General features: G+C 38.5%; 1 protein-coding gene across 2 annotated transcripts in view; it reads right to left on the reverse strand.

Moving 5' to 3' along the window:
• RPAP1 (RNA polymerase II associated protein 1) overlaps window positions 1–14,333 on the reverse strand; it is a 62,188-nt gene that overhangs the window by 30,722 nt on the left and 17,133 nt on the right. Inside the window, exons 8-11 of one of the 2 annotated variants that reach the window (XM_025172387.2) lie at window positions 3,732–3,847; window positions 3,443–3,541; window positions 2,593–2,694; window positions 626–793 (exon numbers count right to left, since the gene is read on the reverse strand). In XM_025172387.2, the coding sequence (XP_025028155.2) occupies window positions 626–793; window positions 2,593–2,694; window positions 3,443–3,541; window positions 3,732–3,847 (485 nt within the window). Of the gene's footprint in view, window positions 1–625; window positions 794–2,592; window positions 2,695–3,442; window positions 3,542–3,731; window positions 3,851–14,333 lie in introns of both variants that reach the window. The other variant, XM_025172385.2, reaches the window with a different exon arrangement.

The following is a 14,333-nucleotide window of genomic DNA, read 5'->3' on the forward strand; positions in this document are numbered from 1 at the left end:
GCAAATAAATCACACGTGCTGTCTAGCTGATCTGATTCATTCAACAACTTTCAAAACAATTTCACTTTAAAATGGTTTTCTTCTAATGCTAGAAAATTTAATTATTTATTTTATTTTTATTACTCTGGTTTCTGTGCTGCTCTCCAATCATGAGACTAAGTGGCTTACATTCCTGGTACAGTAAATTTAAAACACAACAGAGTTAAAAAGACAGTTCTACAACAAGCAGGAAACACCCACAATGTACCTGTTTCCACAACATCTATTTATTCAGTATTTTTCAATTAGGATAATTTTTATGATACAGGAACTATAACAGACATTTAAAAAATAATTAATAAAGTCTATTGTGTGATTCTGTATTGTCTCCAAAAGAGATAGTTCCAGGACAATCTCTAAATAGTACCTAATATTTACAAAGTGCTTAAATGGGACTACAGCTGCTCAGAAGGTGGGCAAGCACCAATGCAAAGTCAGGAGAAAGCTTAAAGCATCACTTTGATGCCAGACATCTACAGACTGAAGGAAGAAAACATCCACTTCAAGTTAAGGAAATTAGCCATTCCTTTCTTTTAGCGAGCAACCAGGTCTTTTAAATAAATTCAAGCATTCTGTAGATACCAACCTCATCATCCAGAGAAACAAGCAGCGCATGGAGAGCATGGACAGTGGCTGCCATGACATTATCCACTGGATCATCCAAGGAGAAACGGAGCAAAAACAGGAAACCAGCATCAAGCAATACCTGCAGGACACTTCCTTTCAGCAAGGAGGCAAACTCTCCTGCCTTGGCCTGAAACACACATTGCAAGCAGACTAGGATTAATAAGACAAAGGTTCCTTTAGAGGACATTAGTCCATGCCAGCTGGGCCCCTGACAAAACTGCTCTTCCTATGCTGTGGGGCAATTTTGGAAGGCCTTCCAGGAAATGGAACATCACTGGCAAGGGAAGCAGTGATAGCCTAGGCTCATTCTCCATATTCTTGGTCTTCTAAAACAGGTGAAAAAGGCTAGTTTTCAGTAGGTCCTGCTTCACTAAAAGTAACAGCAGAAGGGGCTGTCTGCCTGAAGTACTTAACTAAACAGTGCTACTTCTGACTTTTAATTATGAATTAGACCTTTAAGCTTAGTATTATCACCATTACCTTTCTGTTGTCCTTCAAAATGTGTATCAAGGAAACTGCATTTCTCCTTGAACTGGGATTGTCCTATACAGTAACAGTAACTACAAAATGTCCTTCAGCTGATTTCACACCATACTACAGAAGGACAAGCTCTGAAAGGGAAATGAAATCCAGAGGGGCTGCTGGCTACAACTTTACCTTGTGTTTTGGAGATATTCAAGGTATTTCCAAAGAAAAATGCAAAATCAAGCACAGGGTCCAGCTCCTTATCTGAATACTCTATGTCATCACAAAGAATGAATATCTGTCTATAACCCAGCCAAAATGTTAGTTTTAAAACAATATCACATTCAGATACATTTTATCATATTTTCTTATTGCTTTAAGGCATGGATAAAGCAATGTTGTACTATATTCTGAACACTTTGAATTCTCTAATAGCTTCTTGACTTCAGGCTGGCAAAGAAAGAATGGGGATGAAGAAACATCTGAACCTCTTTAGCTTCACCCAGGGCTGTTTGTTTGTTTTTTAGTTTCCCAAAGGCTAGTATGAGAGCATATAGGGGGAAAAAAGGAAGGCGTACCTGCATAGCTTTGATAAGACCGTCCTTCCTGCAAGCCACTGACAGCCAGGCCGAGATAGCTTTAAATCTAAATGCACTGCCTAGTCATCAGGTGCAAGGCCTGAGGGTTCAAATCCCATTAAACAATTAACACAGAACAACTAGTAAGGAAGATGCCAGTTGTGTGCTGGAGCTGATTGTTACATTTTCAGGAATTTTGCATGCCAATTGACAGCAGAGCTGAGTAGCAATGCCTAGCGAGTCGATCAGTAGTTCCACTATTCATGGAGCTAGCAGAACCAATTGTTACACATTTATTAGCACACCATTGGAGGATACCTATGCCTGAAGAGTCCCAATAAGTACTAAACCAGTTGTGTAGTGCCTCCTACTGGTTAATAGCTAATATAACATATAATAGATTTATGCATATTTCTAAAATAATTTTTAATGATTCGACTACCAAGCAGGAAACCTAAGTCAATGGTCTCAATAAATGAAAGAGATTCTCATGGTAAATTACAGGCTATACATCAAATCAGAAAATCAAATAGCAATGGTCATTACCAAAGGGAAGGCTGTTTGTCTAGAGTCAGAAGATGTTTTGTTGCTACATGGAGACATTATTCAAACTGTGATCAAGCCAAGATTTTTCAGATCTAGAACTGGCACCCCAGCTACACCTTTTAGCAATTTCTTAAAGAGCTGCATTTTAGATATGAATCCCCACTCTGAATCCAACACGCCTTTGCCCACTTTGGATTCAAACACTACACCTCTCTATTAGATATACATATGCTATATTGTCAACTTCACCTACCACAATGCCTAGTGGAAAGATTGTGGAGCTCTATAAAAGCACCACTGAGAAAGCATCCAAACTGTATACATACACTGAGCTTACCTTCTGGACAACGTGGCCCAGCACCTGTAAAGCCAGCGTCCTTTGCTGAATGACTTGGCTACGAGATAAGTGGAAGAGCTCTTGCAGTGAATAGCCAGCCCTCTATTATTAAATAAACAAACATTCAAACAGAGTCAGAGTAATTATAGTATAGATCAGGGTTCCTCAACCTTGGCAACTTTAAGACGGGTGGACTTCAACTTCCAGAATTCCCCAGCCAGCAAGGCTGGCTGGGGAATTCTGGGAGTTGAAGTCCACCTATCTTAAAATTGCCAAGGTTGAGGAACCCTGGTATAGACAGTGTACTATCAGCAGAAAGGAGCAGTAATAGTAATATAATATCATCTCAGACAGCTATAAGCCATTTTTCATTCCTCTGAATGGAATTTGTACAGAGCAAAGAGTTAAAACAGTCATCCTTCTACCCATCTTCCACACCATTCAGATCACAGTATGGCAGATGCAGATACTGTGCTCTATAATCTGCCTAAAATGGGATATTTGCAATGAAGGCAACTAAAGAGCAAGAGCTTCAGGGGAATTAAGCTCATAAGATAAGCTGCACTTAGCAAAATAGTCTGGAAAAATACAATCTGCCAAAAGGTTAGAATTTGAGAGTTCTTTATTTTATAGCACTCTATATAGTTCTAACCAAGTCCAAACACTGAGGTTTCTCATGTTTGTTTCGTTCATTTTCCTTGTATTTTTTAATCCTTTTAAAGCAGAATGGTTCACTACAAGTCTTCATTGTGGGTCATCATTAGTCCAGAATTAGGTTAAAAACAGGCAGAATACTGTGACACAAATAAGACTGTAGATATGCTTAAATCTGAGGTTGCTCTTTACCTACCTCTGCTTCTTCTCCATGGTGATGCAGGCCCATATGTGTGGGAAATTCTTTGTCTGGGGGAATTAGTTCTCCTTTCAGACTAAAACGTGCTTGCATCCCCTATTGGGAAAAGAGGCAAAAATATCATTTTCTATTATGTTATTCAGACACCTAAAAACTTGGCAGAAAATCTAGAACAATTTAGAGCATTGAAATTGGTTAAGCAAACCAAATTCTTGCAATTTTCATGTGTTCTAGGGAATGAACACTTGAAAAGCAAGAGAGAAGAAATTGCTTTTTATTTGCCAACCTTTCTGGTTTTTCTTTGTCTCAGCAGAGGAAGGTCCTTCATCCACTCCAGCTTCTCAAACTCTACATTGTTCATGTGGACCCATTCCTTTTGAGGCTTCAGAGGAAGATCATTATCTTCTTGGAAAGGCAAAGACAAGTGTTACTGTTCTTGGGCACAAAACACAAGCAGGCATCACTGTCTTTGAAAGGTCCTCAAAAATAATTTCATGCTACAACAAGGGGAAGAAAAAGACCCAAATGACTCATCTTCAACCCATGAACATCACGGCTCCACTGACAATTTAATTTTCCATAAGTTCTAGAGAAGAAAGGGGAAGATGTTGCTAATGAAATTCACAGATAAAATGAAGCCAAGCTGATGATCAGCTTGCACGTAGAATGAATAAAACTGTCAAAGTTTCATAACAGGTATGACAATTAAACTCTCTCCCTATTCTACATTCCTATGCCAACCCAAAAAAGTTAGCTAACTAGATTTACTGCAAAGAATTAAGAAGCCATACATAGGAAAAAGTTCTCCATCTAACGGTACACTGGAATCCTGCCCTAATATTTGAAACTTCCACCTCTCCCTGCTATGTTTTCAAATCAACGGCCATACACCTGCTGGTTTCCCAGCTTTCTCTGGCATAAGAATCAGAGATTCCCACCTCACCAGTTTCGACTCTTACAAAAACAAGAGCAGAAATCAAGAGCAGAAAATAAGGTTAATGACCTAGATTGCATTCTACGCACATATTAGAAAAAAAAGTATGAAAATGACAGTCTAGGATATACTGCAATAATACTTATTTTAAAAATCTTGGAGGAGCTCCTCAAACAGAAAGGTTATTTCACTTGAAACACTCTTTTGAATTCTGGACATTGTAAAAAATAAAACAGAAAGGGCAAGACATCCAAGGAACTAAATACAAATTGGTAACTTGGCTCAGTCAGAATAACTAAATAAAAGGCTGCAAGAATAGTGAGCAAATCTGAAAGGCTTGGACATCAAGCTTTTCAAATATTTAGCATTATAGACTAGACAATAAATAGAAACAATAAAGAAGCAATCCCACTGAGAATTTGAAATAAATCCATAGCATTATCTGTAGTATGTTATCCCAGAACACAATTTCACAGGTATTAATACAGTAAGTATCCAAACAAATTTTAAAAAGTTAATAAAGCAGAATAAACTCTTCCCCATACCTAAAGATACTAAAATCATGTGCAGAATCTGAGTCCCTGGTTTGAAGAACCAGGAAGTCCCTGGTTTGAAGATTACATCTGCCTTGAATCCATTATGTAACCTTGGAGAAGCCATCCCTCCCACCTTGACCTCAGGTTTAATTCACCTTCCGCAATCTGGGGGATAAGAATATTAGAGTCGGAATTCTCAGATAGGTGGCTATATACACTGAAATAATAAATGAAATAAATATTGTCTGATCTCATGGAGATATTATACAAATTTAGAACTAGATGATTCTGGAGGATCCACTAAAGGGAATAGAGACGTTAAAGAGAAAATTAAAAGAATTTGGTACACTAGCAGGTTTTAAGATTAATAATCAGAAGACAAAGATGTTAACAAAAATATGAAAATAGAGGATCAAACAGAGTTGATGAAGAAAATGAGTTTCAAGATTGAGAAAAAGAGAATACCTGGGTATCACCATGACAAATATGAATTGTATGTTATTTCAAAATAATTATGTTAAGACATGGAATGGAGTTAAAAAAAGATATGTTAAGATTGGAGAAATTACAATTGTTATTGTTGGGGAGAATTTCTGTGATAAAAATGAACACTTTGCCTAGAATGATGTTTTTGTTTCAGACAATACCAGTTTTGACAACTGATGCACCATTTAATCTGTGGTGAAAGGATATATCTAAGTTTGTATGCCAAGGGGAAAAAAACCATGAGTTAAATATAAGGTGTTATGAGATGCAAATGAAAGAGGAGGACTGGTTTACTTGATCTGAAATTTTATTTTGCAGCTTGTTGTTTGGTTTGGATGAAAGACTGGGTGTTGCTGAGAAATAGAAGACTTTTAGAGTTAGAAGAACATGACCTGAGATTTGGGAGGCATGGATATTTGTAGTATGATAAAGTCAAGGTTAATGTAGATTTTAAAAAATCACTATGTTAGACATGCCATACTGAGAATATGGAATAGATACAAATCCAGGTTGTGCACGAAGATACCTTTGTGGCTCTCAGCAAAAGAAGCATTTTACAGATGAGAAATAATAGGCAAACGAAAATGGTTAACATACTGTGAGATACAGAATTCTGTCAAGGGGAATACAAAATAAAATCAAGAGAACAACTGATGGCCAAGGGATATAACTGTCAATGGTTTTCCTATTTGCAGTTATCAGAAAGAGTCAAAGTAGACAAAAGAATTTATGGTATTGAATATTCTAAGACTGTATTTGAAACAGAATTGTGTACAAATGATGAACATATGATTGCTAAAATGTTTTATTGAAAATTGAAACAGAAGAAGAACAAGTGAAAGAATGTATGATAAAGTGGGCTAAAAATGTTGGTTGTAATATATAGATGGAATAATGGGAAAATATGTGGTTGAAAGGACTGAGATTTATAAAATGATATACCATTGGTATACAACACCAGAAAAATTATCTAGAATGTCTAAAGGTACTATCCTGGAAATGTGAACAAAAAGAAGAGTCATTTTATCATGCTTGTGGATGTGCAAAAAAGCTAGAAGATTTTGGGTTCAAATGCATACACTGATTCAAAGGATTTTAAACATTAATATATACAACTGAAACCAGAACTTTTCTTCTTGGGACTGATGGATAAACAGTTGGAAAAAAGTTACGGAACTCTGTTTTTATATATGATAACTGCAGCAAAATTATTGTACACAAAAAACATGGAAAGATTCGGCAATACCTACAACGGAGGAATGGTCGATGAAGATGATAGTACTTGCTGAGATGACCAAATTGGCTTGTTTGATTAGAGAAAAGGCAGTATCTACATTTATTGTTGATTGGAAACCCCTTATGGATCTTTTGCATAAAATAGAAAAAAATGAACTTATGATCTATGGCTTGATGATTAGATAGGATAGATTTTAGAAAGAAGAGAGTCACAATGTAACTTTAGAGAAAGAAGTAAATCTACAATTGTACTTAATAACTGCTGTAAAGAAGATCAGAAGCCACTTCTCTTTTATTTTCTTTCTTTTTTCTTTTTGCACTTTAGCTTTTTTTATTTCTTCCTTTTTCTTTTTCCCTTTTTCCCTTATTTTAGTTTGCATTAATTTTTACTCGTTTCTTAAAACTTTCAATAAAATCATATTTAAAAAAAACTAGATAATGCTTTGAACTTTTTAAAAGTGTTTTGAACTTTTTTAAAAAGTATACAAAATTATTACTGATATTAGAAAAGTACCATTTTAGTCTCCTAAAACAGTGGGTGGACTGGAACAAGCCCATTAGCTTCTGATGGCAAGTGCAACAGAACAGAGTTTAGTGATTTTCTTAGAGGTTATAATGGAAATGTCTGTTAGCAGAAATTATAGTCAGACTTGGCCCAGTCCTTGTATGAGTGGATTAAATAATGTGGATCTCTAGTCCTGATATAGTGGGCAGCACAATGGGATCTGAGCTATTATTCTCATGGCTACACATGAGCATATACAGTATTGGTCTGGACAGGAGATGTCATTAAGCTGCAGTCTATCTATGTGGTCACTAAGAAGCGACAACGGCTAGATGGCACATGATCACTACCAGTTCTGAGAACAGGGCACTGAACCCTACCAACATGGATGCCTTTCGGTTTGAAGAGAGAAGTACTATAAAAAAGTATTTTAGAATAGCTAAGAGGTTTTGATGGAAGTTCCCTAGGGCATAATGCAGAGCTGTAGATCTGTTAGCTTGTCCAGCGAGACCAAGAATGCATTGTTTAACCTCAGAGACAGCTTTCTCCAGACACATCATTTTTGTTAGTTCTCTCTCCTTCTGTGGACTGATATCTTTTACATGTTGGTTGTTCCAGATGCAGCTCTCCCTCCTGTCTCCCAAGGTCATTCCCACATACCCTTACACTATACTTCTGCTTCTCCTCTTTGGACTTTGGTCATTTTGAACTCTTCGTTGGCATGCTGTCTATGGATTGGTACTGTTGCTCTATGAGTGCATCTGCACACAAGTCCTGCCAAGTTCACATGTGTAAAAAACACCATAAAAAGTTAAAACTGCTGTTGTTGTTATTGCTATCAATATCATTATACTTCCATCATTCATAGGTTCTGGGTTAGAACCCAAATGACTACAAAATTCCTGTCTAAAGACTGTGATATTTCTTGCACGAATAGACAGCAACAATAATAATCTCAGCTGGTAAAACATGGTAACAGCTCTTCAGGAAGTTAAAATCCAAAGGCCCAGCAACAGAGGATGGTTTTCACTTCCTTCCTAAATGTTAACAGGAAGTGGGCCATCTTTAGGTCAGGTGACAAGGTATTTCTTAAGGATGTAGCAAGTTTTCTTATTCCTGCCCCTTTAGCTTCATGAGTGGTAGGAATATACAGCATGGCTTTTCTTTTTGCACGAAAAAAGCTAAATAACATCTAAAATGTCACCACACATAACACATGATAATAAAATTGAAAAGACTGATTCAGGTCAAAAAATATCTCTGCAAATTTCTATCTAACTCATATTCAGTTCACTGCACATTCTATTTATTTTTTTTAATACATCAAACTGGTGGGTGTGAAGCAGGAAGAAGGAAAAAATAACAGAAACCTGTACTGTTCTGGTATTTATAATTCACAGTACATTTGTGTGTGTTCTTTTTTCTTTTTTTACTTTCCATTAATCACTAAATGGGGAAGGCTAATTAAACCATGCTCTGAATCAGATTAGTAATGTGTACCTCAGACAAGCACTACAATCTTGTCAACAGGAAAAAATACTGTTACTAATTCTACTGTTATCAGCAGACTGTTCAATTCCTGATAAATCCTCCTATAGAAATACAAGCTGGCAGCCCAGATGGTGAATAGGCACAGAATCTTTTCAAGCTTCTATTTAGTTTTTCAGACTGAGATGTAGTCAGCCTGTGGTGCCATCGCCTGCAATTTGGTCTACCTTACATGGAGTTTCATAGACATGGTCCACCTCATCCACTAAAGATCTGGCCTTCTATATCCAAGATTCAGCAGCAAACACTGCCCACCCTGGTGCTACAAAGCACACGAAGCAATGCAGTTTAACATTCCTTACAAGCATTAAGCAGGCATTACATAGGCAAAACATACACTTCAAGCATGAAACATCCCATTTTGAGTGCAAAATGAGAGCTTGGAATAGTTCAAGCTCAGAACCACTGTTTCAAGCTTGAAATGCTTCCAAAATGACAGCCTGTTTTACACTTGAGACAGCAGGCTCACACTCAAAACAAAGAGTACCTCATGAGGTTTTGCAAAGTTGCAAGTTCCTACTAGTACAAAGTGAAACATTTCCACCAAATGCAGAGTTATCTCTGCCTGCAAATGAGATCCAGTGATTAGAGCACTCTCCTTGGGTGCAGGAAAACCCCACTGAATCTCTGTGCAATCATAACGGACCTGGGCATATAATTCTCTTTCAGACTGTTTCACCTCACAGGCAGCTATGCAGTTGAAATGCTGCTCCATACTTTTTGAAGGAAGAGCGGACTACAAATATAACCAAATAAGTCTGTCATATTGGATGCAGAAGCCACCATTTATGGATTGGAGACACGTATGGTAGCAATGCTTTATCCAAGGGAGTCGCTGAATTTCCACAATTTAACAAACCATAAACACCCTACCAATCAACTGTTTCAAGACCCTGGGATAAATCATCCCTCTATCCAGTTCCCAAAAGTCTTGACCACCCTATGGAAGTTGAGAATGGAAGTGGCTGGCCTTATGTTCAAGTGAAGGTTTTCCAGAGAAGGGGAAGCATCACTGAGAAGGCAGGCACATGGGATCCCTAATAACCACATTCCTTCAGAGGAACATGCTTCCTCTTTCCAATTTTCTTTGGTACACAGATTCTTCCCAGAGCAGGTAGCCTCCAAGATATTCAGATCTTGAGCCATATAGGACTTCAGGCATAGAAACCAGCCCCTTGAATTGTACCCAGAAGCTAGCTGGCAGCCAATGAAGGTCCTGTAGTAGAGAGAGCACATGGTCAAACATAGATGCATCTGTAACTACCTGGGCCACTGTATCTACATTAGGTGCAGCACCATGGTGAGCGAGCTGCAATAGTCTAGACATAAGGTGACACAGATATGACTGATGGCCAGCAAAGCTTCCCATTCCAAAAATGGCACACTAAGTGTGCAAAGGCCCTCCTGGCCACAGCCTCCACCTGCTGTTCTGACAGGGGCCATGAGTCCATGAAGACACCCGGACTGGTACTGTTTGAGTTTATAGCATTTACTGACTAGCAACTGAGGATCTAGTGAATTTTGAAATTGCATCATAGCAGTTCTGTTGAAGCATTACAAGAAATCAGGGTTTACAGTGATAGAAATGAATCTAACTAAACCTCTGACTTTCCCCCTTACAGCAGGATCCTGAGAAAAATACAGTGGTACCTCGGGTCACGAACTTAATTCGTTCTGCGACTCTGGTCGCAGACTCAGACCAATTTGGGTCGCGACCCGAATCAAATTTTCCCATAAGATTCAATGTAAATACGGTTAATCCGTTCTGACCCCTCTGAATTTGGTCGCCAACCGATTTTGGTTGCAACCCGAATCAAATTTTCCCATAAGGTTCAATGTAATTATGGTTAATCCGTTCTGAACCATATGTATTTTTTTTAAAAACCACAAAAATATGACACAAAGTACAGTACGAAGAGAGAGAATGCTAACCTTGCTCGACGCGACTTCTGGCGTGGAGGACAGGAAGGCGGGTGGGGAGGCGGTTATTGCTTGGAGGGAGAGTCCCGCTCCCTACAGGAAGTCATGACCACGTGTCATGGCAGGGAAAATGGCCGCGGGTCCTGTTCATCACCCGATCCGGCGTTCGCGAACGGAAGCAAAATTTTGTGAATGGTGCTGTTCGTGACCCAAATTGGTCGTGAACAGAAGCGTTTGTGACCCGAGGTACCACTGTATTACTCTTTGCTTCAATTTTTTAAACTGCAGCTTAATACACTGCAGAAAACCTAAACTGCGATTAATCTTAGGTGTGGTCTGGTGAAACAAGCTAAGTTTATATTACATGGTTTAAAGGTGGTTTGTTTATAATAAATAATAATTATGTCATGTTTGGACAAAAATGAAAAACTTAATTTTATCTAATTAAAATTATTTTCAGAGCACTCTAGAGGAAGAAATTCTTCCAATAATGTATGTAAGTTAAGAAAAATATAAAACAATAATTCAATAAAAACAACTCAAAAATTAAGAAAAAAGCTAACAAAAATTTGTACTTTCAGGGTTTTCTTAAAAATCAGAAAACCTGATAAAACCCTGAAAAACATTATTCCAGAGACGTAGGGCCACTAATGAAAAGACCTTCTCTCTTAAACATACCCCCACTACCTGACGGCAATTATTTAAGAGCAGCTGTTCCAGGAACTTGAAGCAGAACCATTAACAGAATTGGAAGAGAAAGTTTATATCATCCCCATAGCCATGACAAAGAAAAGATGGGAACATGCACGAGCCCCATGATCCAAGTTCATTATTATAAGCTACAATTTTTCATGATATCAGAATGAAGCTAGGGTTTAAACAGATTTCAAGTGATGCTAGGCAATGTCAAGGTGCAATTCAATGTGCAGGTTATCACTTTAAAGCCCTACATGGAACAGGGGCAGGTTACTTGTGGAACTCCCTTTCCCTAAGGGTATCTGTCCATCCCACTAGGTCAGGTAGGGTGGACACACTCCAGGTCCCTTTTCTCAAATACTGTCATCTGGTGGGACCTTGGAAGGGTGCCTTCTCTATAGCCATCCTGGCCCTCTGGAAGAGTCTCCCATCTGAGGTTCAGGGGCCCCTACCCTTGTAGTCTTCTGGAAGGCCATGAAGACTGTTATGCCCCCAAGCACTGGGATAGAGTGGGGCTGATTCAGGGGGTTTACTGTATGAGTGGTTTGGCACCTGCTGGGAAGGGTATGATTTGTTTTTATATTGTTTTTATTGGTTGTTGTGAGCTGTCTAGGATCACTGTGTGAGATAGGCCATATAAGTTTGTTAAATAAATAAATAAATTTCAAAGTTTTATCTGAATGCCTCATTTGCATTTGTGCGAGTCATTAAATAGCCAACATATATAAGTGATCCAGCAGTAAGATCACTGCTCTTTCTCTTCTTCTGTTATCCACTCTACTGTCCAGGATTTCAGGCACAGGCATTTTTCATTACTTGCAAACTTTTTATCTGCAGAGATCAAGGGCTGGATTTGGGCACTTCAACATGGAAAACACATGCCCTATTCCTGAAATACAGACCCTCCTAAGTGCTACAGTTTTGAGAGGCAACACTAGCCTGATGGGGATGTAAATTGGCATGGCAAAAAGCATAATTCATGGGCTGGTTTCACTTGGGAATATGGATACAGGACCTTGACAATTAAAAGACAAATCCTTCCATCTTGTTAAGAATTAGTCTCTCAGTTTGAATAAATCACTTTCTTCCTGTGGCAAGAGCAGAGTTCCTCTTTCTCTTTGGAGTTACAACTACTATTAGTTTATTCATTGCAAATTTACTGCTTGGCATCAAGAGTGGCAGCTTTCCACTGCTAAGTGCTAATGTAAAATTAATATTTATATCTCCTGCTGGGCACAATGTGCTACAAGCGAAACTTCAGGAAGATTGAAAAGCTTCTTCGGCATTTTTAATTGCTCAGTTCTTTCCAAATATATGTTTATTTCTCTGCAAAGAAATTGCCCTCTTGGGTCAAGGCTCTTTTCTTTCCCTGAGAACCTCAATCTGTTTTTCTGACCACTGCACTCCTCTTCTCTCATCAATTCTTTGCTGGCATCCATAAGTTTACAAACAGTTTGGCCTGAAGGCTGGTTTCCTCCTCATGCAGAAAGAACAACCACATTTCTCTTAAAGTCAACCACTTTATTATTTAGCCCCAGAAAGCTGAAAATTAAACAGAAAATGTGGAGGATGTGTTGAAGAAACAACGAAGGAAATAAAAAGTATGGGGGAGAAGATAGGTTCTTTTGGAAGTACTAAATTACTGTGCTCTCTCGCTCTTGCCTTTTCCACATTAAAGCTGCTCTCTCAGCAAGAAAACGGTAAACACAGTACCTTATCTCCCCAAACCATAGCACTCCAATCCAAAAGTCTCGTTAAGTAGGCTCCAAGTGACCACTCAGGCTCAGAGAAGGTAGCACAATAACGGTCAGGGAAGAGAAGGGAGAGCTGCAGGGAGGTTAGCAACAATGGAGAAAGAAGTACAACCCCAGCAGGGAAACTTTGGTTCAAGCTTGAGAGCAGGCCTGAGCGATATATGGCTCCTTGAATTAGCCACGCTTGTTTCACAATACCAGAAAATAAGAACAACATATGCTACTCAGAAGTGCTATATACAACCAGTTGGGGCTTTGGTTGACTTTGTGGATCATAACCTGTCTGCCTATTTAAGGGGTGAACCAACTTAGGCATTATCAGGATCTAATGCTGAGGCAACCTCTGAAACCTCTTCCTATTGTGCATTTCCCTCCACTAAGCTCCTCCTGATCTCTCTCTCTCTTTCCTCCCATCTCTGACATTCAAATGTAGGCTCCTGGCAGAAAAGGTCTGTCTTACTTCTTTTGTGTTGCAAATCATCCTCCAGGGAGCTACCAGCAAATAAGAAGGACATATGACTTTCTCCAGAAGGTTACCATGTTTTGTTCAGCAAACATATGCCTACAAACATTTTTCCACTGCTCTCGTTTTCAGATAAAAGCCACACCAGATGCTACTTCTAGACATCTTAATTAGAGGAGATGCCTCAGTAGCCACTTGGATCCAAACTCTGTTTGGATCTGCCAGCAAAATCCCTATGTATCAGAGACAGAAATTGACTTGAACATATGAACAGAATATGAAAGTTATCAATCAAATGAAGTTTTGCAATTATCTCCACAACACCAACAGAAGAAGCAAGAAAAAAATGAAGCTCATAGGTTCCCTCTTACAGAATGAGCTGTGGCAGCATCTCAACAAGTGTACTTACTCCAACAAACATCTGTCTTACAGTAACTCCCTTTATTTAATTTAGAAAAAAGAGAATCAAAGAGTCACTATAGCCTGCCAATCTACAATTATCTCAAGACGTGTGCCTTTTAAGCCTAGTCAATCCATGCCAAGGGCAATATAATTTTATTTATTTATCTATTGAGAAAATTTATATGACTGCCCATACATAACTCTGGGCAGCTAACAACCAGTTTACAAAATAGCAATATAAAAAAAACACCATAACCAAATCTAAAATAATCCAATACAAAAGAAAAGCAAGACACCATATAAATAAATTCGGAAAACAAAACCACATATATTGGGCTCCCCTAACATCCTGGTGCTAATACCTACAGAAAAAGCCAAGTCTTTACAGCACTCCAAAAGGTCAAGTGG

The sequence above is a fragment of the Python bivittatus genome, unplaced genomic scaffold (assembly GCF_059951505.1).
Source record: "Python bivittatus isolate LINGU-HERP-01145 unplaced genomic scaffold, Pbiv_v1 ctg000480_np1212, whole genome shotgun sequence".
Taxonomy (NCBI): domain Eukaryota; kingdom Metazoa; phylum Chordata; class Lepidosauria; order Squamata; family Pythonidae; genus Python; species Python bivittatus.